Source organism: Ambystoma mexicanum, chromosome 9 (assembly GCF_040938575.1).
Source record: "Ambystoma mexicanum isolate Mex_15411 chromosome 9, UKY_AmexF1_1, whole genome shotgun sequence".
Taxonomy (NCBI): Eukaryota; Metazoa; Chordata; class Amphibia; order Caudata; family Ambystomatidae; genus Ambystoma; species Ambystoma mexicanum.
Window position 1 is genome coordinate 306,487,251 of NC_090931.1, and position 23,288 is coordinate 306,510,538.

At 44.0% G+C, this 23,288-nt stretch overlaps 1 protein-coding gene across 3 annotated transcripts in view; it reads left to right on the top strand.

Annotated features, from left to right (window-relative positions):
- The window catches only part of MYO19 (myosin XIX), an 804,019-nt gene that overhangs the window by 196,545 nt on the left and 584,186 nt on the right, over nucleotides 1-23,288 (top strand). For all 3 annotated transcript variants that reach the window (XM_069614704.1, XM_069614706.1, XM_069614705.1), the window contains exon 5: nucleotides 6,361-6,493. In XM_069614704.1, coding sequence (XP_069470805.1) covers nucleotides 6,361-6,493 — 133 coding nt within the window. The remainder of the gene's footprint in view (nucleotides 1-6,360; nucleotides 6,494-23,288) is intronic.

Here is a 23,288-nt window from a genome sequence, read left to right on the forward strand (position 1 = left end):
ATGAGGAATCCAAAAATGGCTTTAACATAGGGCCTGCAAAAAGCTTCACTCAGACCATGGAGATCCTTGAGGGTAAGTATGTGGAATAACCCACCAACCAAGAGCCCACACCGAAGTACTCACAGTGGTGGTTCCGAAGAGACTGCTCCGGAATGGTGAAATATACTGTTAAGTACAAGATCATCTTTGGCAATGATGCCACAGGTGACCAAAAAGAACAATCAGTCTTCCTTGGGTTTGGGCCCACCAGCCAAGAGTGAAAACAGCCAAGATGAATTGTGAAGGTTGAGGAACCCAGCCAAGGGCCATCTTAAGCACTTTTGGGGCCCTCAGCAAGGACATCTTTGGGCCCCCCCCTCCATCAAACCAAAGGAATTAAGGGATCAAGAATACTGGTCGCGCCCCCCCACCTGTCGCGCTCACAAGTTATAGGTTGATATGCTGCATCGCAGCATAATAAGCACGTTTACTCCGTTTAAGTCCCCTTGCCCTCTTCATTCTTGCTCTAATCAGAATGATAAACAAGTAGGATTTGAAGACCAACATTAGCAGTCTACAAACAGGACTTTACTTTTTTTATCAATAACATCCAGGAATGTAGATGTAGTATTAATGCCGGACTGTATGTAAAAGGCACATGTAACCCATAATAGACAGAGAACTCACATTAGCTGCTTCACAGAATGGAAAAGTGCTCATGCATGGATAGAGACCACTAATTGGAAGGAAGGAGAATGCTATACATACAGTAGCATGGATAGTGGAGGCAGATTAGAAGCTACCAGGAAGGTGCCTTTATCCAGACAGACTGAGATTAGAAGTGGGATATGGTTTTCAAATAGTGTTGCCATTAGATATCAAAGGAACAAATGCCTGTGGTGTGCGATATAAATATGCTCACTATTAACACAGTGAAACCATGAATAAGGCTTTTATAAAGATCATACCACGAGAAGGCAATCACTTGGAAGGGCTGACAATTTTGAAAGGTTTAGGGACTGGCAATATTGAGAGGATCGGCAATACAAAATTAAATTGGATGCTCAGGATCACACATTGGTTAAGGGGTGAAGCTGGGATTTGTGCCAACTATGCAATTTTTGCATTTGAATACTTTTTTATCCAGTTCTTACCATGAATTAAAACAATCTTACTTTATTAAAAAAAATAGACTTGGAAAGTACACAAATCACATTACCAAACATGACCATTTTTAAACTAAATATTATAGAAGAGTGTTATGCAAAAGGCGAATGATTCCAGCTTCATTCTCTCCATCATCGAGGGAAGCATATAAAAACCAGCATAGCAATCGATGTGATTTAGCAAATTTAATCTGGGTTTGTCTTTTTTATTTTAAAGCTTTAAATACTTCCAAAACAATAGCTTGTGACATTTTCATTTATAAACATACATAAACCTTTGACTTTTACCAAAAAGCAAACCGTTTTTGTGTCAAACAAGCAGACCTTAAAATATGCTTGCCTGAGGCCTGCAACATATGGTCCACTCTCTTCTGTCTACCAACCTTTCCACCCAAATGGCCTACATAAGAACAAAGTTCAAGTAATGGGCTAAATGATACCAGCCGCATGCAAGAAGGCAACCCTCACAGAAGACGGCACAGTAATGTAAGATATATTAGATGATTTGACCATGATCACTGTATCGTCTGCTGGCAAATCCAGGATGCAAACATGAACACTGTCGTTCCAACACCCCTTGCCTTTTTATCTTGCTTGATCTCTCTTCTGCCTTTGACAATGTCACCCATGTGATCCTGCTCAACCGTCTCGGTGATAACCTGGGTATCACTGGTCAGACTCTGGCGTGGCTGACTTCTTTCCTCTCCGAACGACCCTCTCGGGTCCAACTTGGGTCCTTCCTCTCCGACATCTTTTTCTCTACCTGTGGTGTCCCCCAGGGATCTAACCTCTCTCCCTGGCCGTTCAACCAATACCTGGCACTCCTTGCCCACCGCATCGCCGCTCTCTGTCCCAACTTTCAGTGCTATGCGGATGATGCCCAGCTCATTTTCAGGCTACCCTCGGCCTCCTCCTCCCCTTCCCTCATCTCTGACTGTCTGTCTGCCATCCAGGAATGTTGTGCCGCCAACGACCTCTGCCTTAATGCCAGTAAGACTGAGATTCTACTCATCGGCACACCCACTCCCTCCTTCCCTCCAGCTCTCTGGCCGGCCTCTCTTGGCCCTCCTCCCAACCCCACCTGCAAGGCTAAAAACCTCGGTGTCATCTTCGACTCCGCACTCTCCTTCTCCCCTCACATCTCTGACGTCTCTAAGAAGTCACACTACCAGCTGCACCTCCTCAGAGGTATTCTTCCTTTCCTCTCCTTCCCCCAGAAGCTCACTGTCTCCAGAGCCCTGGTCCTCTCCAAGCTGGACTACTGTAACAGCCTTTATCTAAATCTGCCTGCCTCCACTCTCCGCAACTTATCCAGAACAGGACTGCAAGACTTGTCCTTGGCCTCAAGCCCAGGGATCGTATCTCTCCAGGACTGAAATCTCTGCACTGGCTCCGACTGGCAGCGAGGATTAAGTTCAAAACCCTCTGCATTGTACACAAGGCCTTCTGGGGTCTGGGACCGAAATACCTTCAACTCTCTCTTCCTAAATATCTCCCTTCTCGAGCTCTTCGGTCATCTGCCTCCAACTCCCTTAAGGTCAGTCGCTTCTTTAAGCAACGAGTTGGTGGCAGATCACTCTCTTCAGCAGGGGCCTCTCTCTGGAACAGCCTTCCTGCCTCCCTGAAACTCAAGGAGAGCCATCTCCGGTTCCGGAAACACCTCAATACCTTCCTCTTTGCCTCTGCTTTCTCTCCTCCCCTCCCTTGCTGAATTCCTGACTGAAATTGCACTGGTTACCTGGCCACCCTTTTGATCTCTGGCCTAGGCCCCGTCAATTACCCATCCGCACTGCCTCCCTGGCAACCCCTGCACTTGGGGACCGTTTTTATGTATCCCTTCAGTCCCCCTACTAGCTCTTACGTCTGCACTTCCTTGCACTTGCCACCAGCTGGCTGTTATGTGTCATATTTATTCCACTTCCCATGTACTGCACTTCCCCTCTCCCTTCCACCTGCGCACTTTTCCTTTCCCCCCATTCCCATGCACTTGCGCGATCTGAATGAGATCTGGCCTAGTAGGATCGTTGTCTGTTCTCTCTTGCCCCCCCCCCCCTTGCCTCGTCGCGCCTTGAAACACTTGTGTATAGGTGCGTTATAAATGCCATATCATATCATATATCATAGTCTTCAGTTTGGATACTTATTCACCTCTTGGACTAACAGTTTATGCCATCATTGGAGGCGATTGCCTAGGTTTTACAGCACCCCAACTGAACAAACCAATTTCTAGACCTTCACCGAACAGATGATATTATGGCCAGATAAAGGATTCAAAATGAAGGCTCTTTGTGGCAAAATCCTCCAGCAAGTAAGTAAACCTGCAGTGTTAGGGTCTCCCCTAGATCTAACCAAAAATCATGGGCTGCCCTAAGGCAGCCCTCCAATCACACACAGAGTCTAATGAACATTTTTTGGTGACGACTCAATTGACTTGCCCCAAACAATCGGGACCACTCACACAATATGTGGATCGGTTTATCTAGGGACATGGATTGGTCTCCACCAGTCAAAACCACTGTAAATGGTGCAAGGCTGGGCTGAGAGTGAGCCCAAGTTTGCACAACAGCCATTGAAAGCCTGCCTATGGTTTTCCAAGGCAGAGGAATGGGCAAAACCGAAATGGCAGGACTTCAAAAATACATTAGTACCCCAAAGGTACGTTACGCTTCTAATGTGCTAACTTTGTTTTCACTCACGATGAGTTGCAAACTGAATTACTGCGGCCATCAGCCTACTCCCTTAAGCCAATGCAGGGGATCATAATCATGTAGGCCAAAACTGTGTGCTTAAAAAGCCCTCTGGTCCTTTGAACCACATGGGCTACCATAGGCATATACTCAAAAAGGTTTGCAGTAGCAGGGGGACTTCAGCGAAAGTTCCTCAGCCCACAAAAAGAGGCCAAAATCGTAGCAACCAAAGGGTGAAAGATTAGGGCTTGCATCAAAGGGACAAGCCTAAGAATGGAATTCTGCCATAACAATGGCTATCTGTATGCAAGATTAATCCCTCAGTCCTTGTTAGTCTCTGCATTTCAGAATCAGGATGGTTAAGTCTGGCCAGCCTTTTCCGGGTTAGAAAACTGGGTCATCCTAGAAAAATTTAACTTAACCAGATTGCTTTTAATGTTCCAACAACAACACATTTTCTATGTGCAACACCAGTCACTCTATTTGGCAAAAAGTCTCTGATTTAAATAAAAATCAAAATCTCGGTGTACCTTTTCTCCTCACTCTGGCGTCCCTCCCTAGAGTTTTGTTTTGCCACTCAGTCCTGAGGGTTTAAGAGTCCTGCGTTCAGGCCATGAATTAACGTCTTCCTCCTCAACTCTTGGCTCGCTTTGGCTGGTTTTCTGGGCCTTATGTGCTGCTGCACATTAGTCTGGGTTTGCAGTGGTAGTTAAGGTTGGGTGAGGTCAAAGTAAACCCTGGGAGGAAAAATGTCCTCCCCCCTCCCTGGAAGCTGGCCACCTATGCTGAGTAACTGGCTGGGCCTCCTCAAGCACTCTCCCTTCCTTTCTCCAGGGTGCTGGCTCCAATTCTCACCATCCTGTTCTTGTCTACCTGCTTGATGGGTCACAGGAGCCTCATGGGACCTCTAATGTCCTTATCCCCTACTCACCTTTTCTTCTGCACCGCTTCGATATTCCTGCCACATGCCCTGACCTCGACCCTGCCTTATCTTCCTCTTTTCAGGCTGATAGTGTGCCTGCTTCTCTTCCTTAATACTCCTCTCCATGTTTCTCTTGAACTCCCCTTCAAGCTCCTCATTATAGCTCTCCTACTTGCATCTTCTGATGTCCCGTCCCAATCATTTCTTTAAAAAAATCTTCTGCCCCATCTCTCCACTGATGTCTGTCTTTCTCCAGATCCTCCTGGCCTCTCAAACTCCTACCTAAAATTCCCATCCTTTCCTTCCTCACTGTTACATCTATACTCTGCTCTGTATTCTCCTCCTTCCTCTCATCCTTAATATTCTCTCCTACCCCATTACTCCTGCTGATGTTCTTCCTCCTCTGCTCCACACTCCTCTCTTGCTCTCCCCAACTGCTTCCTTGCAATCCTCCTGCCTTTGCTCTCTCACTTCTTTCCTCCACTATGTTTCATCCTGGCTACTCTGACTCCAAACTTCCACACGTTTTCTAACTGGTGGTGGTTTTTATAGGGGCCAATCTGATGTATATGTTTATTAAATGGGTAATGTGATTACTGTAAAATGGGAGCAGGTCTCCTGCAGTCCCTGCTGCTCTGCCCCCAATTGCTCTAGGGCCTGTTGTCTTTAATGTGACAATTTTGCATAGTGATCCCACACATAAGCAGCTGCTCCAGCGGTTCTCAGTTCCCTGTGGTTCCAGCCAGGGCTGTCTGACTTCAGTCTGGAAAATCCAAAGTTGTTCTGCTTCAGGCGGTCGATTTATGGTATCTTTGTTGGCATTTTAGTATGCTTGTTGCCGGCAGTATCTTTGCACGACTCTTCTATAAGCATGTTATCCTTGTGGTTTGTGTCTAGGGATTCTTGCACTGCTGCTCCCAGTGGGCTCAACGAGAGGGTGGACTTTGGGAGCTTTTGGTGGTTGGGGTTCCTTCTAAACCTGTATGGATTACTTTCTGAAGCCAGCTGCTCTACGGGGTGGTGGGTGTTTTAGGTATTAGACTCAGACCAAGAGCTTCCCTTAAAGAGGCAGGAGCATGACTTAGCACCCTGTGATGAGCCCCTGCCATTCTACTAGGGCATGGTGGGATAGGCAGTGGATCCTCTCTGCTTCTGGGCACATCGTGCCTTAGCCGGAGGCGGCACCCAGCCCACCTTGCCATTTCTCGAGGATAAGGCTGGGGTGTTTCACAACCCTCTTCCATCGATCTCCTCTGAAACCCTATTTTTTTGATTTGTTGAGATGCCAACTAGAGTTACTTGGCATTGGTCACTGCTGCCTATTCAGGACCATGTCCTGTCCTCTGTATTGATGCACGAGATCCTGCTCGATGTGGTCACCGAAGAGTAATCGCGATCTACTGCGCTGCTAGGCCCGCATGTGTTGGTTTCAGTTGGATACAAGGGCTCTGCTTGTATCTTACTGGGGAGGCAAGTGAAGGTCCTGAGGATCATAACGTTGCAGCTGATAGTTGTATACTTCCAATGTTGCGAGAGTTGCAATAAAGTTGAACAAAAAAGTAAGAAGTGTTTATTTTTTGTTTTGTATCCATTGTCTTCTTTTCAGACCTGGACGTCCCGCTGCCTTATGAAGTACTATGCAACTGTTGCTGCATCATGCACTTCCGAAATGGGAAACAAGATGGTGGAAAGGATTGAGAGGAGGGTCCTGGACTCCAACCCAGTGATGGAAGCCTTCGGTAAATTCTTTTTATCTTCATTCAAATTAATTATATCTGTCAACTTGTGAGGTACAGAAATAGGACAACCCTTTGGGCAGATACATTTGGCCTGCATCTGCTATATCTTGACTGTAGCCTTCCACATATAATGTACACTGAAAGAACAACAAATGTAGCTCTCCAAATTCCTTGTCATATGCGGTGTTCCTTTTCGGGCTTGTGTCAAGGTGATGCAATCTGAGAGTTGCAGTGTTGGTTTACTTCACTGCAACCAAATGGATGGTACGTAAAGAGTGTTTTGTGGAAGGTAAGTTCTGAACTGTAAACATAGTGTTTTGGTTGCATGAATTATATGGTCAACCAAATGCATTAACTAGTTCCACAAATCATGTGCCCGGTCATCTGCAATATTTTCTTAAAATGTTGCATACAAAGTTAATGTTATGCTTGGTTGCTAGTCTTCTCTTGTTTATGATTCCTTTCTGACTGCTCATGATTTTGATGTCTCTCTTTCAGCAGAAGGTGATGGGCCGGTTATCTAGGTGAAAGGCAGGGAGGGGTTATCCTTATCTAAACTACTTGTAAAATTGTCTTGATCCTCAACTGGTCTTGTATCATTCTTTTATGTCGTTGACTTTACATCTCAGACTCACAACTAAGATGGACATCCTGGAACACGCGTGGCTACCACTCTTTTCTCATCCACCAAGGCTATTACTAGTTATCTTTTACCCCAGTTCAAACCTGCATCCAAATGTATAATAATGGCTGATTTCAACTATTGGCTAGGCATGGTTATGGACCGGAGTGCCAAGGAACTCCCAACAGTCCTTGGGCAATCTTGTTTTTGTCCAACATATGATGAATCCTAACCACGTACTTGGTCATATGATTGATTGGCTTGCAGTACTTAACACTTCTTGTAGTGAGGTAAGCACTAGCACTTGCCCTTGGTCTGATAATTTTTTTTGTACACTTTCTATTAACAGGTCCATTTCCAGCTAAAATAAACAATAAGCAACTGGGCAGCATGTCGCAGAACTCAAAACATATTATGGCTGATAACATTGAATCTCTGCTTAACGACTCTTTGACATTCTCAACCGATATGTCATCAGAAGCTATGGCTGCTGTCCTAATTAACAACCTAACTAGCATGTCAGACAAACTCGCACCACTAAAGCAAAAAAAGCTACACAAAGGGGACAATAAAAATAAGCCCTGGTTTTCTGAAGGACTTAGAAAACAAAAAACTGCTTCTACTAAAGCTTTCCATTCTTGGAAACATGAACCCAAACCTAACCTCCTTGCAACTTACAAGAATTCAGTAAGAGAATATAAAAACTCCATCCTTGAAGCTAAAAGAAATGTTCATAATAACCACACTAGTAACGCCAAATCAGACACTAAAGAAATATTTAAAATATTAAAAGAACAGGAAACTACCCCTATCCCCTTAGGTCCATTCATAAAAAATTATAAAGACTGGTGCCAACTCATTCAAGATGGACTCCAAAATAAGTTGTCCAATATTCGGAAGGCAGTGCTTGAAAAAAAGATGTCATCTACATATTCAGCTAAGGAACCATCCAAAGTTTACATCCGGGACCCAGCTGTTCCTTTGTTTCACTTCCACTCAATAACAGAAACTGAATTATTTAATACCATCGAACAGATGAAACCCTCTCATTGCAGGGGAGATGCATGCTCATCCATGATCATTAAAACCTGCTCTTCTTGTCTTCTCAAGGCAGTTTGTACTTTTATAAACGCCTCACTGAAGGAGGGTAAGGTGCCGGATGAGTTAAAACAAACCATGGTTACGCCTATCCTCAAAAAACCAGGACTGGCTAGGGATAACCCCCCCGAAATTTCGACCCATATCCAATACCCCGTTTCTACTTAAAATACTGGATTGGGTGGCCTACAGTCAATCACTGAGCACCTGGAACTATATCCCATTTTGCACTCCCATCAGTCGGGATTCAGAAAACAATTTGGCACAGAAAGATCACTCCTGGAGCTGAAATCCAAACTTCTAGCCCAGATGGACAAGAGAGTGCTTTCTCTGGTTATCTCATTAGATCAATCGCCTGCCTTCGATTTAATTGAGTATTCTATTCTAAATACCAGACTGAGGGACGTTGCCAATTTTTTCGATATTGCAGCCTCTTGGATTGCTTTGTTCCCCGAACACAGATGTAGTAGAGTCTGCTCAGACATAGCAGAAGCAACACCAGTCCCAGTACTCTATGGCGTCCCACAGGGGGCAGTACATGCCAGTGTTTAAAATCTCTTCATGGCTCCTTTCTTCTTCATGTTAGAGGAGGAGGGGGTCGTGTTCTCAAACTACGCAGATGATACTCAGTGCGTAGTCCCTTTTTAACAGGCCTCCATGACCAGGATGAGTTGGAAGTCAACAGAATGTTCACTATCATTGAGAGGTGGATGCTGATCAAGGATTAAGTTTAGAGTCCTGATCATTACCGTCAAGTGTAAATTGCAACTGATGCCACCTTACCTGCAGATCCACATTAAAGACAAGGTTAACCTAAGAGTTTTGAGATCTGGCACGCAAAATCTACTAGTGCAACCCAGATCCAGAACCGCTAAAGCCAGGAATGGAGCATTCTTTTTGAAGGCGCCCATTCTCTGGAACCAACTGCCAGGCTATATGCGTAACCACAAGTCGCTACAATCCTTCAAGAAAGACCTGAAAACGCTTCTTTTCACCTGATAAGAATAAAGTTGGCTGTGCTATGGATAGCATAGGTCCGACCTAGGTTTTTTGTGTATACCGGTCTTAGATGTTCCATTATCAGGAGTTTCTTGTTATTTGTTACCATGTCCGCGCCTTCATGCCTGCGGGTCTACAGTGCGCATTATAAATGCTATGTAATGTAATGTAATGTAAAAAGAGGGGCTGGAAACTATTGTAGCTATGGACATGTTCATACTGCAGGAAACCTGGTGCTCTAACCCTTTGGTATAAACGGTTTCCAGAAAATCCTAAACGGTGCGCCTCCCTCAATTAGAGGCCTTGCTATAAGTGCTAAACTAACACACACACTCCTGCAGTTCCCTGATAAAATTCTGTCACCCCATGTACTATCAGCAATACTACATGTTGCAAATGGAAGAACTGCCCATATGATAAATGTATACGATCCCACCAGGAAAGATGAAGACCAAAACTCCATGCTGCAATAGACGTAATAATTGCGTTATGGCATGAAGTATCGGCATCGGGAGCTTTTTTCCTCGTGTGGGGTTTAAACGTAAAGGGCTTGTTGAATAGCCACTCTTGCCTCATTTGGCCTGCTCGTCAGTGATCTCGCTACATGAAAATGCTTGAGCCGGTTCATCTTCCCTAGTTAAAAAAGATCAAAAATGTTCACTTGGACAAATGGGACGGCTAAATCGCATCTGGATTATAGAACGTCCGACTATGAGACCACCATTCTCTGCAGTCCTGTCTCGATTCATTTCAACAACTTAAGTGACCACGCAGTCTTGAGCTGGAACTACCGTTTAAATGAAGCCTGTAAGAGTTTGATTTTGAGAGCTCAGGTTAGCCCGAACGTGCAAGGAATTCGATTACACTGGACTCTGGCGAACATCCGGGACATCAACGCCGTGCTGTGGAGCGATCAATCAAATACTGAAATGGCTTTAAAAACAGCAAAATGGGACCTGGAGCATATAAGATCCAGAGCGCAGAATCTGAATTAAAAAAGTTATAATGCTGTGCGTCACAACATCACAAACAAAAGAACCCCATACGACCCAGCCATTGCGGCTCAAAAACATTTAAACAATAAGGCACGCTTCCTGATTAGGCGGGATCATATTCTGAGTGATTTGGCAAAGAAGAGTCTCATAAAAAATAAAAAAAACTATCCGCCCGTTACGAAAATTGTCTGTCTATACACAGAAAATACATCAACACATCAAATTGGCTGTTACTTTTCTCTTGGCTAAAAACGAATGACTCTCACATGTTCTGGTCACATTTCAATAATCACTGCAAGTCTCTGTCGCCAGCTGAACTAAATCCTATTTCAGAAGAAGCATGGTTCGAGCACATCGATGTGCTATACAGGGACCCCGCATTGGAAATGAACCAAGGAACGCTGTGAAATACAATGTCACTCAATGAGTTTGATTTTGAGGAGGACACACTAGTCGATATAATCACAAAGCTAAAGAGTTCTCGTGCCCCCGGACGGGTGGCGTACCAAACGTCAACATGAAGGCCCACCCTGACCGTTGGGCAAAAATACTAGTCACACTATACAGGTATTCATGGAACGACCCTGCACCATTGTCTATGCCTTGCCTTGCAAGCACCTTGATTGTAAATACTTTGTAAATATCTTGTAAGTAATTTGACTGTATGTTCAATTTGACTGACTGTTTGTTCTTTCTGTATATTGCCATTACTCTTTATGTGCACCATGTCACTGTAACTCAAGATATGCGCCCAGATGCCTTTGGGCCAGGCGCGCTATACAAATAAACAAAATACAAATACATAGAGATCTCTGGAGAAAAACCAGAGTTGGCGAAAATGTGTCTTGGTACCGATATTTAAGAGTGGTGACAGAGTGGACCCAACCAACTACCGCCTCCTTGCCATGATGGACGTGAGTCATAAGATTTTCGCAGCAGTATTACTAAAACATCTCACCAGATGGACCGGGAAATCTGCACTTTTAAGTATCTGTCAAACTGGCTTTTGAAAGTCATATAACACACTAACAAATATGTGTCTTCCAGTACCTTACCACGAAAGCAACTACCAAACATAAGCGGCCCTTGTATTGTTTCGTCGATTTCAGTAAAGAGTTCGACCTAGTACCCAGACCTTTACTGTGGGAAAAATTGGCATGATGGGGCATTAACCCATTGTAATCATACTTTATACAACAACTGCATACTGACATGGAAATGTCCATATGTCTAAATCTACCAGGTGTTCAGACCAATTACCACTAAATGAACCACGGTCTCAAATAAGGTTGTGTTTTTGCACCCACCCTGTATAATCTGTTCATTGCTGACTTTGCCCAAGCCATCCAGAAAGTCAACACATTTCCGGCAAAAAAATAAATGGTAAGCACATATCATGGCTAGCTTATGTGGATGATATTATACTTGTTGGCCAAACACAAATAGGGTTTCAATGTTCACTGGATACGCTCGTAGCGTACTCTACGAAAAATCAAATGATCATAAATACAACTAAGACGAAGACCATGGTCCTGGGTAAGTGTACATAAAGCGACAGGGGAAAAAACTGGAACATGAAAGGCATTAACCTGGAAATTGTCAAGGAATGTACTTATTTGGCCTTCCCTATAACTGCTATTCCTACAGCATCTTACTTCGGTGACAAAACTTTGCCAAAACCTGGACAAAATTGCAAGTTTGTCCACTCAATGAACCTTACTTTACTTCAAACTCATGGCAACAAATCAAAACTCCAACACCCTGCGGCAACTTTTGGGGAAAAACCTGGCATTGAAATATGACAACGCTTTCATCAAAAAGTCCACAGCCATGGCACATCTTGAGGAACTAAATCTAGCAGAGGATATCATCAATACAAACCCCAACTATGAAAAGAGCATTAAAATCAAAATGCTCAATGGGACCAACTAAAAAACATCGAAAAACTGCAGGGGACTAGAAGGCACAACAAATACTCATCAGAGCTTTCTTTCCACAAGCCATGCTTGTATTTAACCAAACACTGTACAATTGAACTTAAATGCTTCATAATACAGCTACGCCTAAACCTTTGTTAGGGAGAATTCTCAGAATTGTGCTAATTCCTCTCTACCTCAGAGAAACCCAGCACTTTTGGTGGACTCTAGGACTTTTGATTTTTTTATCTGGATAGAGAGAGACCCTTTTTACCACTCTCTCGTGTATTTCTCTGTGATTTGGGCTCCGTTTCTTGTGACTTTGGAGTCTGACAAACGCCCTAGGCATCTTTGCATTGTGACACACAGCACCTTCAGTGCAGTGGCACAGGGAAGTCTCTTAGATTTCCCAAAGGTTTAAATACATTCTCTTGGTGAAACTACTGTTTCCTAGATTAGTAAAGTGAAATTGACTTTATTTACATTTTGTAACTTTCTAGACCCAGCACACACCATATCACCATAGGGTGCTGGGGGGGGTTACTTAGTATCCCCTTTGTCTAGTTTCTCATGTAACAATTTTTTGTTACCCTTTCTACAATTAATGGCTGGTGACAGTGGTTTACTTTTTACTACCATTGTGTGTTTTTACCACTGGCTGCAATTGTAGCCTTGGTAAAGCACCCATGGGTGCCCATTTTGTCAAAATGGCCCCGGTCTTCTTTATTCACCAATTCTTGTTTACTCTGCGCGCCAAACCAGGTTTGGTCCCTTTGTTTGTTTTGTCTTTGGCGAGATTCACGAGTGAAGCCTGCCTCTGGCTCCAGTATGTCTGGCAGGGGCGGGAAGTGAGGGAGGTGCCCGAAACTCTCTCTGCTTAATCCCCTTGGTTACAGGAATGCTCACGAAGGTGATTGGCCAGCTGGCTGTCCGGCAAGGACTGCCACCCTGCTCTGTGATTGACAGCTAGGCTAGAATGAATGGGAGAAACCTGCATAAAGGCGAGGCTTTTTGGCTTGGAAGGCAGAGTCGACCACTGGACGAAGGAATCCGACGAAGAACTTGGAAGAGACGCCTGCTGCAACTCCTGGACCGTTGGTTTGCCCAGTGAAGCCCTGCTGCTGTGCTGAAGCTCCAAATTCGTTTCGACTAGAGAAGCTCTGCAAGGACGACTTCTCCCCTTGAGTTGGTGGGATCAATTGACTCCAAAGTGAACTCGTTTGGATATCCTCTTGGAGCTGGCTGTACTTCCGCTGCTGCTGCTGGAACCGAAGTGCCAAGGAGAGGCAGACCAAATGGAGTGCATCACTTTTAAGTCAGACCCAAGCTTGTGGAAGATCCCCCAGACTCTCAGTAAGCAGGACTGACCAAGCCTGAACCACCTCAACACCAGATGCGAGGAAAGTCCAGAGAAGTATCTGGGAGACCTCAGTGGTGTTATTTGCTGAGACGCGAGGATCTGAAACAGCAAAGTGCCGCTGAATTGAAGTTTGTCCTTTTCTGCTGCTGACCGTCCCATTGCAGTGCAGTAGTCCCCAGACATCCTCCCTCTTTGTCCCCATGACTGAGGTACAACACCAAAGCAACAAAAGGATCTGCAGAGTTGCACAGGAACAGAAGCCAGCTGGAACCATTTCTTCTAACCAAAAGTACTGTAAAGTTTGAGAGGACTAACCTCTTGTTGTTGTAGCCTTACTTGATCTCAGTTGAGACTGGACTTGATTTTGTAGAGTTGCTTGCATCTTCTACCTCTCACAAGACTCCCAGCTTGTGGCCCTACATTGATTCTACTTTTTCTACAAAGACTTTTAAAACATTGTGCAAGACTTTTACTTAACTACAAGAAGTGCTTCAGCTCACCTAGACTTTTGCTCAATTGACATTTCCTGGCCTGGCTCCCTGAATAACTCGTCCTTCTGCTGACATTGTGCTTACCTTTCCTTCCTGGAAGGGGTTTACTTACTTTGCATTGGGGGTTCAAAAGTACTTAGCTGTTTCAGAATAATTGTGTGATCTCTTGTTTTATTCTATATCTCTTTTCTTTGACATTCTGCTAAGTATTGCTCTAAATGCACCAGTGATTAAAGTCCACAATGTCCTAACTATTTAAGTCAGCTGAGGGTGCAGAAATTGTCTGTGTGCAATCCACAATGGGTATTTGCTGATTTAGAGAAACTAAGAGTGTGTATTTTGGAGTGTATTTGTTTGTTACTCATATACTGCCTCTTCTGAAGAACGCTTATTCAAACTGACTTAAATAAATTAATAATTGTTTAATCAAAAAACCTTGAGTATAAGTGTTTATTTGGATACTTGTCACTGTGAATCTCTTTAATCACACTTCTGCTCACATTGATCCATATTGAGATAAGCCTGGCTGCTCAGCCACACTACCAACCTGTGTACTACAGACATATACCAAAGGTAGGGTTCCTATTGCCAGGAGGTCAAGGTTGTTGTAGTGCACCCTAAGGGTACTGCACCAAATCTTGCCTAGCAACCTTCTTCCCACTATGGAGCACATTGGCTCTTAGAAGAGCATACCATTGGAAAAGCGCATCTGTCGTCTCTCCAACACACACGTGGAGGCAGGACGACATCAATTGACTAACTGTACCTTTTTTGAAGATTGCTATCAAAAAGGATATGGTAAATTTGTCACTAACATCGAGGCTGTTGCTCAAGATCAATTTTGGTCGACTCTATTTGGAGCAGAATCTATTGTCCTGACCACAGCTGCTCATGATATCTGGATTGAAGCAACACGTTTTCTAATAATCATTGAAATTTTGAAAATTCCAATAGATTTCATTATTCGCCTCACAAGAAATATAATATAACTGTTTTTCTCTTGTCTCATATTTTTCATATTTTTTTCATATTTTTTATACCTTTCATATATTTGTGTTCTTTTTTTGTTTTCTTTTATGTGCTTGAAGTTTTATGCTTAAACTAATGCACAATAAAATAAATTAAAAAATATATATATAAGGGAATATGGGCATTGCAGTACTCTTACAAATAACTCAGTAAGTGCTTTGTGTGTGAACTGGGTTTTAGGGCACGTGAAACACTTCAGCCAGGTTATGTCCTGCTGCTGGGCATTATGGGGTGGCTGGCTGTTCATGATTGTAGAGCCTCCACCTGTTGAATTGTTGTAGGGGTCTTCCATTGGTTGGCTGGGGTCCCCTTTAGCATGAGTTCTGAAAAAAGGGAGAAGAACCAGAGCAATTTGAGACCGCTGATTGCAATATTCAAGCATCTGAAGTCGAAGTACCACCAGACTCCCGCCAGAGGGCGGCTGCAGTAACCAGAATTGCCCACTAAAACCAATTTCTACCATGCCTCTGTCTTCAAGTTGACTGGGAGAATCTGGACAGGGTGCCTTCCACCTCTGGACTGGTTGAACAAGCGATCTTAAATCCTGTTCTGCATCCATTGCATCCTCATGGCCGGCGTCATCAATCTGTCTGTATTTGATCTGAACCTTCCTAGAACTGGTCTTCAATGTTGCATGTGCATCTTCTTGCCACATCGCTGAAGCTTTGCTGGCATCCTTGCTGCTAAACTGGGATAATGTGAACCTGCTGCTGCCAACTGCCACCAAGACGGAAGGGCCTAAAGGAACTTCAACCTGACAGTGTTGCCCCTAATGGACTGGCTTAACAGAAGAACCTGTTAGTAGGGCAAAACACCCACGCCTGTTTCTCATGCAGAGGGGGGGAGGGACCTTTGCCTGTTCATGTTGCAAGAACCAACCCGAAGAACCCATGGCAAAGGTTTGGATAGGTGTAGAGGAATGGGAGTATACCAGGGATGAGGACCCTGAAGAAGCCAACATACTCTTATGTAATAGTACTCCTGTCCAGGCTCGAGAACCGGTTCGGCTGAACAAGACCTGGGCTAATGTCCTAATTGATTTGGGCAGCCGATGCACCATGATCCGTTTGGACCTGGTTAATCCAGGCAGCATATATACCCGAATGACGCAGTAAAGATAACCTACGTTCCTGGGGACGCAGAAATGTATCCTAAGGTCCCTCTCAACTTGGAGGTCAGAGGAGACCCCACCGTCCTGAAAGTAGCTGTTGTTTTAGGGCTTCCAGGTGAGATATTTATAGGGACTGATTTCCCAACCTTTTTGGAGATCCTTCAACAAAACCCTAAAGAAACAGTCCTAGGGAAACCCTCCCCTCAGACGTCCTGGGAAGAATATTCTGATGATAGCAGTGAATCACCAGAGGTTTGGGAGAGAGGAACCTTTACCTGAGTAGCCCCCCACCAAGGAGGGTGTGCCAATCTAACAGTAGGGGTATGCAGCTAATCCAGGGAATGTGATCCCCCATTTTGGCATTAGGCAGGTGGGCCCACTATGTAATACCGTTCCAAGGGGACAGGACATGCAGGATACCACGGGGGGGGGGTGACCTCCCCACCCCCTAGGGACCAGAATCGCCAAGTAAAGATTTCACTCCACCTCCCTTTACTTAAAAGTCCTAAGTGTTTTTGGTTATGAGAATTGAACAGACCAATAAAGTACAGGGCCCTTTTAAAGTGGATGGCTTGTTTTCAACTTGTATTTCTCGCCGCCCTCTTATGAAGACCGGAACAATGGATTCTCCCCTTTGTGATGGGTTATAAGGATGAGGCCGACTCGGGTTCTCCATGTTAAAATGGTACTTTATTTAATAAAGAGAAAAGGCCTAGCTTTACCTAATCTAAAGGTTGCCCTACCTAACGCAACTAAAACTAGGGTGCTTGTCGTCGGTGTGGAAGTCCAAAATCAAATGTCTCCCTCAGTCCCAAATCTAATTTAACCTGAACCCTGTCACTGGCTCTAACCAACCAAATACCAGGATGGATGACTTCCTTGTTCTGGGGTGGAAATAGGTCTTTCCAACCTAGATGTTTCTTTTTCAATAAATATGTAAGCGTTAAATAGCTTTCTGCTATTTTCTTCACCAGTTCATTTAGTTCTTCCATAGAATTCGTCCATGTCCTATTTGGTAACCCTTGTGGTTTCCTTAAAGGGTTCTTCTCTGGGGTATTGGTCCCTCCCTTCTTCTGTGTCTTGAACATGTCACCAGGCAGGCTCTCTTCCCCTTTTGGTTTTATCGCTTCATCCTTAGTGAGACTAATTCTCAAGACTCTAGATCTCTGTACTTCTCCCTCTGGATCTGCATGGTATACACAAGGTTTGATTCTACTTCTCTTACCTTCTTCGCTACTACTGGGATGAGTAGGAGTGATCCATAGTTATCTTCACACTTGTTATAACTTTTGTTACTTCTGGGACGAGTATGAGGGGTCCTGTAGTTGTTTTCACTCTTCTTATGCCAGCTAGGGTATAGCCATTCAACGTAGCTGCCCCACCCCAGGTTTCCCACTCTTCCCTTTACCTTCTTGAGTTTGGGTTCGCGTCACCGGGTTGGCGTCTCTCCTTGGTTCTTCGTTTCATCTCTGCAGAATGGCTTCCTTACTTCCTTTCAGGAAACTGTAGAGGAGGAGCCAAGTGCCTCTACCGAAAGTCCTGCCACCATTCTGCCTATATGTTGGCAGCTGGAAATTGCAACATGCGCAAAGCCAATAATGGTACCTATACCGCAAAAAGTCCTTGAAACAAGGTATCCATTGAGAAAACCGTATATGATGTATCCCCGAAGAAATTAGTTTTCTGAAGGAAGTTCCGGAAGAAATGTGAAGATGAATGAAAGAGAAGACTAGTGACGTCACATGAAGCAGAAATTACACACACAGAAGAGATGCTAATAGAGTACATGGACCTTATAGAAACTGATGGCGAAGTAGAGAATTGAGCAACATTTTGGGAGCAAAATAAAGATTGAACGTGCAGAGAAGCACGGAAAAAAAATGCAAAGCCATTTCATAAATGTACAGATGCAGTAACGCAAGTGGACGAAGTAATCATAAAGCTTGGCTGTACATAGTGATAGAATCTGGATGTTCCACGACGCATTTTAGCAAACTTGGACTCGATGAATGAAGGGTTGAAAGTTTGGCGCAGCAGAATAAAACAGCTGATGGCGAAGGAAGATTTGAAAAGGCTTGCCTTGCCAAGTTTCAAGAGTCGGGGCGCCAAGAGCCTAGTTATTACTCGAGGAAATACAATGAACGTGAGAAGCGAGCCGAGCTCCTGTTTGTGGTGTAACGGAAAAACACTAGAAGTGCCAGGTTTTCTTCCTTTAATAGTATTAAATGCAACAAAGGAGCTCAAAACGTGGTCTCCAGTCACATGGTCAGATGAAAATAGACTTTGGGGCGTGATACACCAAGATACATCAAGACCAGAAGAGAAGGCCATGCTCTCACTCCCTTTCTTTCTCCGGCACAGTGAGCCTTGCAAGGCAGAGTTCAAAGACAATTAAATGGCAGACTGCAGGAGTGATGATGGATGTTGGGCTAATAGGGTGGTGAGGCATGACCAAGCCAACCCCCAGCACCTGGGGTACCAGCTTGCGTGCTGCTAGCGAGTGGAATATTCCATAAGGGTACAAGTGTGCCAACCAATCATAGGCCACGTACCAAGAGGCCCTATAGTTTGAGAAGCCAGTAGAACGTTGTGTATTAGTATGACACGGAAGATGACTTGCACTTGGGTTGGGCTTAGTTGTCCACCTGACCTTCGAGATCTAATCATGATCTCATACCTCATAGAAAGTATACTTAGATGTTTTCCTCAAGCCTATCACAAACCCCCATAGGTTGTCTTATTTTGCAACATAGTGATGACAAATTTTGAGGGAGAATGCTGTGCGGCGTCCCTTGATGCCCGTTGCACTCCCTGTTTCAACAAAGTGTAATTAAAACAGTTGTGTTTTTGCCAAACTTCCCGAGTCGGTCGGATTATTGATTTATGAGTAAGATCTGCATCCCCATCCATCTCAGATACTGTTACTTTGTCTTAAAGGATTTCCGGGTTCACTATTTTCAGATATCGGACTGAGTGTTGTGGTACCCATTGCACAGGGTTTCTCTCATCAGTTGCTGGTTGCCATACGTTGGGTATAATTCACTTCCCTTGATTGCTTCCGTCGTCGTTACAGCTTGGGGTACGATCACCTTGTTGGCTTCCATACAGAGTTTTCTCCTCTCCCTCTTCTTCCTGGTTGCGGCTTTCTAGGAGGGAATCCTCCAGGGATGTTTGTTCCAGAAAGAGCCTCTTGTCCGTCATTCTGCCTACTGATGTTCCTCATACACCCTTCTCTCTGCTCTTCTCATCATTCTTGAGACCAATGTCTCGTTCTCTGCAGAACCCGTTTGAAACTCCCGGTCCTCTCCCCATCTTTGTTTAACTCTTCCCAGTTTTATGAGTCCAGATTCAGGCTTCCCCAAGTTCCAGGTACAGCCATTTTTTTGTGTTTGAGTCTGGTTCAGCCTAACTTCATTGGACTTCCTTGTCTGTGCTTTGGTTAACTGTTCGTTCTCCTCTACTCCTTGAGGTTTACTCAATAAACGTTCTTCAGGATAAGTACTCAAGTAACACATAGAGGTGGAATCTGGTGTTATAGATGTTTCTCTATTTGTCTCTAGTGTGAGATAAAAAGGGAATTTCCTTCCTGCAACGGTACACTGCATCCCCAAAGGGGAGTATCTCGCTGTGAGATATTGCTTTCCGCCACCCCTAGGGGTAATGTCCCGTAGCAAACTTGCCTCCCAACTCTCACAAGAGGCTTCCTTCCATTCTAGGGAGGGACATAAAGATACCTTAATGCCAAGAGAAAGAAAATGAAACGCTGGCTTACGCAAGCACGCAGAGGGGGTGGCTCCCTCGCAGTAGGAGCTGAGCTGAAGAGCCATGCAGTCGGCGTGATGGGTGGACGCAGGGCAGCTCAGACAATGCTCCTACTTTGACGAAGGCGGGGAACCCGATGAACTCTGAGCTACCGACGAAGGAAGCAAAGCCAAACCAGTAGAAATGTACCAGTGTCCTGCCTTTCTGACCCCAGAGTCCTGAAGGGGTAGATGGGACGTAAGAAAGCTGACCATGCATGCCATAGCCAGGTCAAGAGTGTGAATCCATGCTGGCCAGAAAGACTGCCTCCACTAAGGAGCACCACCACTGTACATAAAGTACTCAGTGTCATAAAGGGGAGCAGATGGAGTGCCTTGAACCACAACCGAGACCATGCCCGGCTGAGAACTTGTACACCCCACGGAAGGGTCAAAGTACTGATAAACAAAATAGGGCTGAGCAGGCCCATAGCCCACGCCAGGCTGCACGTATAATACCCCACAAGGGTCGGAGGGGTTGGGAGTGAGAGAAATGACAACCAAAGCAGGCCTGTAGCCCACACAAGGCTGCACGTATAATAACCTACGAGGGGTAAAGAGTTTTTGTTTTTGTGGTTATCGAAGTACCCAGTTCAGGAGAGCCTTTTTCGTCTTCTAAGGATAATACACCCTGGAAGACAAGAAAGTAGGAACTTTTGGGACTGGCTGATTAAGCTGTTGTTTTGCCAAAAGGAAATTGAGAGAGATTCTTTTTCGGGAACGACTTTAAGAGCTCTTTGGTGGGGGGGGCGGTCAGAAAACCTGCCACTACTAATTTAACAAAGGGAGAGTAACCCTATCCTAAGCTAAAACTTATTTTGTATTTTCTTTTCATAGTGGTAGGGCAGATATTCGGAGAGTGTAGGTTTTGAGAGGACAATTTTCTTTGGAAGATATCCTGACAAGAACCCTTTTTTTTCTTTTTTTCTTTTTTTTTAGAATAGAGAACCCATCTTTGAGGTAGGGTTTAGAGGAGGCATTATTTATTTTAAGAACATATCCTGTTTAAACATGTCCTCTTGTCAGAGTTCTTCTATCAAAGACTGTAATTGGCAACGGTACCAGTGATCTTAGTATAAACTTTCATGTAATAGATCACAGCAGTTCATACTGTATCATAGAAAGTAATACTGTTCCAGTAACCACTGGTAGGTATGTTTGATGTACTCGTTCTTCAGGCGACTAGGGACCTATTAGGCTCAGTTCTGTAGTTCTAATTTTACTTCATGACTGTCCGTCCTTTGGGCCTGTTTCCTATTGTTAAGACTTAACACTTAAGCCTAGCACTTAACTGATATGCTAGACTCCTATATAATGTGTCCTATAGTCAAGTAAAATCGATGCCTTGTTCCTTGATTGTGTTTTTCCTACATACTTTGTTGGTGTATACTTAAGAACCTAATTGACAGTGTTTGACCCTAATACAATACTAGTTACATGGAAAATTTAGTCTTAAAGCATGTTGTTTCTTTTATTGTGTATGGAACTATTTCACCCTCCCCCCCTTGTAAATAGTTATACTTATTGTTCTAATGACCTGTTCATGTTTGTAAATATGCTTCTCTCACTTTTGTAACTGTTGTTATATTGTAAAGTGCTTTGGCTTAAAGCGCTATATAAATTCAATAAACATAAACATATTTATATAAGTCCATGCTCTCTTAAGAGTGAAACCTGACTGATTTGTTACATAACTCATTGGAACTGGTTTTGTCTAATAACACGGTAGATACCCCGTCCTTCCACTTAGGTCTAGACATATCCCTCAGCAGAGGGCTGTGGAAAAGTTTCCATAACTATGATCTAGCCCTTGGTTGATCACTAGTGAGGTAAATGGGCCTGATGCTTTTAGATTCTTGACTAACAACACTTTGCCTGGGCCATCTTTCTATTATACTGACAGGTTTGTTAACAGCCATGTCATTCCTGTTAAGGTTACAGGTGAAACCGGGAACATTCTGAGGTATCAGTAGGCAAACTTGGAAGGCTTCAGATTAGCACTAGCTTACCCCTCCGGGGTGACAAGAAATGTGTCTACTACTTTAATGCTGGCCCTAGTGTCTGATACCATTAGTGTCCTGGGTAATAATAAATACAATATCCTTAAACTAGGGTTTAGTATTCTCTGGAATCGAATTATAGGCTTTGATACATTGTTGCTCCCAGGACTTAAGGGTCAATGTTAGATGTGCATCATATGGATTCTTCCGGTGAAGAAAAGGCTGCACTTTGTATTTGGTCAAGACGATTGGAATGTAATGATAAATTGGCAGATGGGACCCATGGTCTTGCCCTTACAGGTGGCGGGCCCCTTCATATGTTTATTAGCCCCAAAAATAAAGCATATCAAATGCTCTATTAAATCGGTTATTGCCCTGACCAGACTCCTATTTGATACTAGGAGACCCACTTCTGATTCTGGGATTCTTATGTGATTTAGCCCCTCATGTTTGTGGGCCAGTTCGCAAGGATGTTTACAGAAGGACCCTTATTTCTATTCCTTGCCCTCTACATGCTTCTGAGAAGTCTCTTTGTCCTTGTAGGATGGACTATGGGTCATCCAAAAGTCAGCGGCCACTGACACAATCTTAGAATCCAACTCCTTTGAATCATTCAAGTGCTGTCTCAACTTTGCTGAGCAAACTTCCAAAATATGCTCAAGCACAAACTAAGGTACCAGCCCCAAAACAGTTTTCACTTTTTGGCCATCTATTGACCCATACATGTTCTTAATAGTCATTCACCCATACTACCCAGTTGCCCTATCCTTATTCTTGTGACTTCTGAAAATCTTCAAGTATTGTGAAGGAGTCGTTCCAGACTTGGGCAGCCTCAGCCTTAAAGGTGGTAACCGATAAGTTAGTGGAGACAGGATAGAACTCATCAGTTCTCCCATTAGCTAAGGCAGCAGAGACGGACTCTGGAAATTCAACAATAGTCATGCTTAGCTCATCCTGTGTGCCTGCTGCACTATGGACTCCGGCAGCACATAGTTCCTTATGTTTCTCAACCTTAAACCTGCCAAGGGACCCTGCTGTGAAGGTTTTCATGGTTAGTTAGTTTACTTGAAGCACACTTTAATGTGCTTAATAGTGTTTGGGTCTATTTGTGGTACCTCTGCAATATTTCACGAAGTCCTTACATCTTGTAAACCACTGTTTTGTTAGGGTTCTGAGGGACCAACCTTAGTGGACCAGCAGAGTTTCCACCAAGCCAGACCAAACTTCTCACTGATGATATAGCCGAGCAGAAAGCCTTAGACCATGGAGGTGAGGAGACTGGTCTACATTACAGATCACAAACAAAATCTTTCTCAAGGATTATCAAAAATATACTTATTTATTAGAACAAGAAACTTAGATTATGTCCAGTAA